At 46.2% G+C, this 1183-nt stretch overlaps 1 protein-coding gene across 1 annotated transcript; it reads left to right on the top strand.

Moving 5' to 3' along the window:
* Positions 1-64: 64 nt before the first annotated feature.
* LOC105462265 (peroxidase-like) lies at positions 65-954 on the top strand (the record flags this gene model as incomplete). Its single annotated transcript, XM_011708786.1, has 3 exons — positions 65-417; positions 520-676; positions 781-954. Coding segments are annotated over exons 1-3 (684 nt in total), but the record flags the coding sequence as incomplete, so codon positions are not given.
* Between the last annotated feature and the right edge of the window lie 229 nt (positions 955-1183).

Below are 1183 nucleotides of genomic sequence, written 5' to 3'. Positions count from 1 at the left end.
ACAAAATCGTTCTTTCCGTGTATATTTGTCACGAAGAGCGTTTTATAATATTTCTAACAAATATATGCTTCCAGGTGACGATCGCGTGAACGTTCATCCTCAGTTAGCTGTGATACACACGGTCTGGCACCGTGAGCACAATCGCATCGCCGACGAGCTTGCCAGACTGAACCGGGACTGGCCGGACGAGGTTCTGTACCAGGAGGCCAGGCGCATCGTGATCGCGGAGATTCAGCACATCACGTACAAGGAGTGGCTGCCGATCCTGTTGGGCAGAAGGTTCACACGGGCCATGGGTCTCGCCACGGGGAACAATTACAGCCGCGGCTACAATTCCGATGACGAGCCGGCGGTCAGCAACGAGGCCGCCACCGCGGCACTGCGTTTCCTGAATTCGCTGATGCAGGGAGAGCTGAGGTAAGCGCTATACGCCGGAAATAAATTCTCCCGGTGATTGATAGTTATTATACCGTGCGAAAATATACAGCGAGAAAATATACGATCCTTTCCTGTTTCTAGCTTGCCGGACAATTTCCGCCAGCAGAACAAGACGCTACAGCTGGCGGAGCATTTCTTCAATCCGCGCGTAATCGAATCGGAGGAGGTGCTCGACGGATTGCTCCGCGGCCTCGCCACTCAGACCAGCCAGAGGATGGACATCAGTCTCATTCCCGACGTAAGTGCATGCAGGCGTCAAGTACTTTTTTCCTCTCCGTATTAAAAAAAAAACGCTCGTAGGGAGGAATCTCTCGTGCTAATGCATAATCGTTACTCTTGCAGATGACAAGCAAATTGTATACCAGCAATGGCAACGATCTTGGCTTGGATGCCGTCAGCCTGGACATCGAACGTGGCCGCGATCACGGCCTCCCTGGCTACAATTATTACCGTAGATATTGCGGACTTCCTGCCGCAAAGACTTTTGACGATTTCCTGGACTTCATCCCTACGGAGGTAAGCTCGAAATGAATCGCATATCCCCTTTTGCATTTTATATTATATTTTTTATTTTTTATATTATATTTTTTATATTGTTACGCTAAATAAAGAACATTTTATACACTTGCGTAAAAACAGTCCGCTCGAAGTCTTGTTTCTTAAAATATTATTTTATATAAAATTTTTAATATCCCAGTGTTAATTTAATATGTTGTGATTATTTGAATATTTTGTGTTAAATTGA

Source organism: Wasmannia auropunctata, unplaced genomic scaffold (assembly GCF_000956235.1).
Source record: "Wasmannia auropunctata unplaced genomic scaffold, wasmannia.A_1.0 LD267046.1, whole genome shotgun sequence".
Classification (NCBI taxonomy): domain Eukaryota; kingdom Metazoa; phylum Arthropoda; class Insecta; order Hymenoptera; family Formicidae; genus Wasmannia; species Wasmannia auropunctata.
Note: the sequence above shows the minus strand (reverse complement) of the source record. Positions and strands in the feature narration are given on the sequence as shown.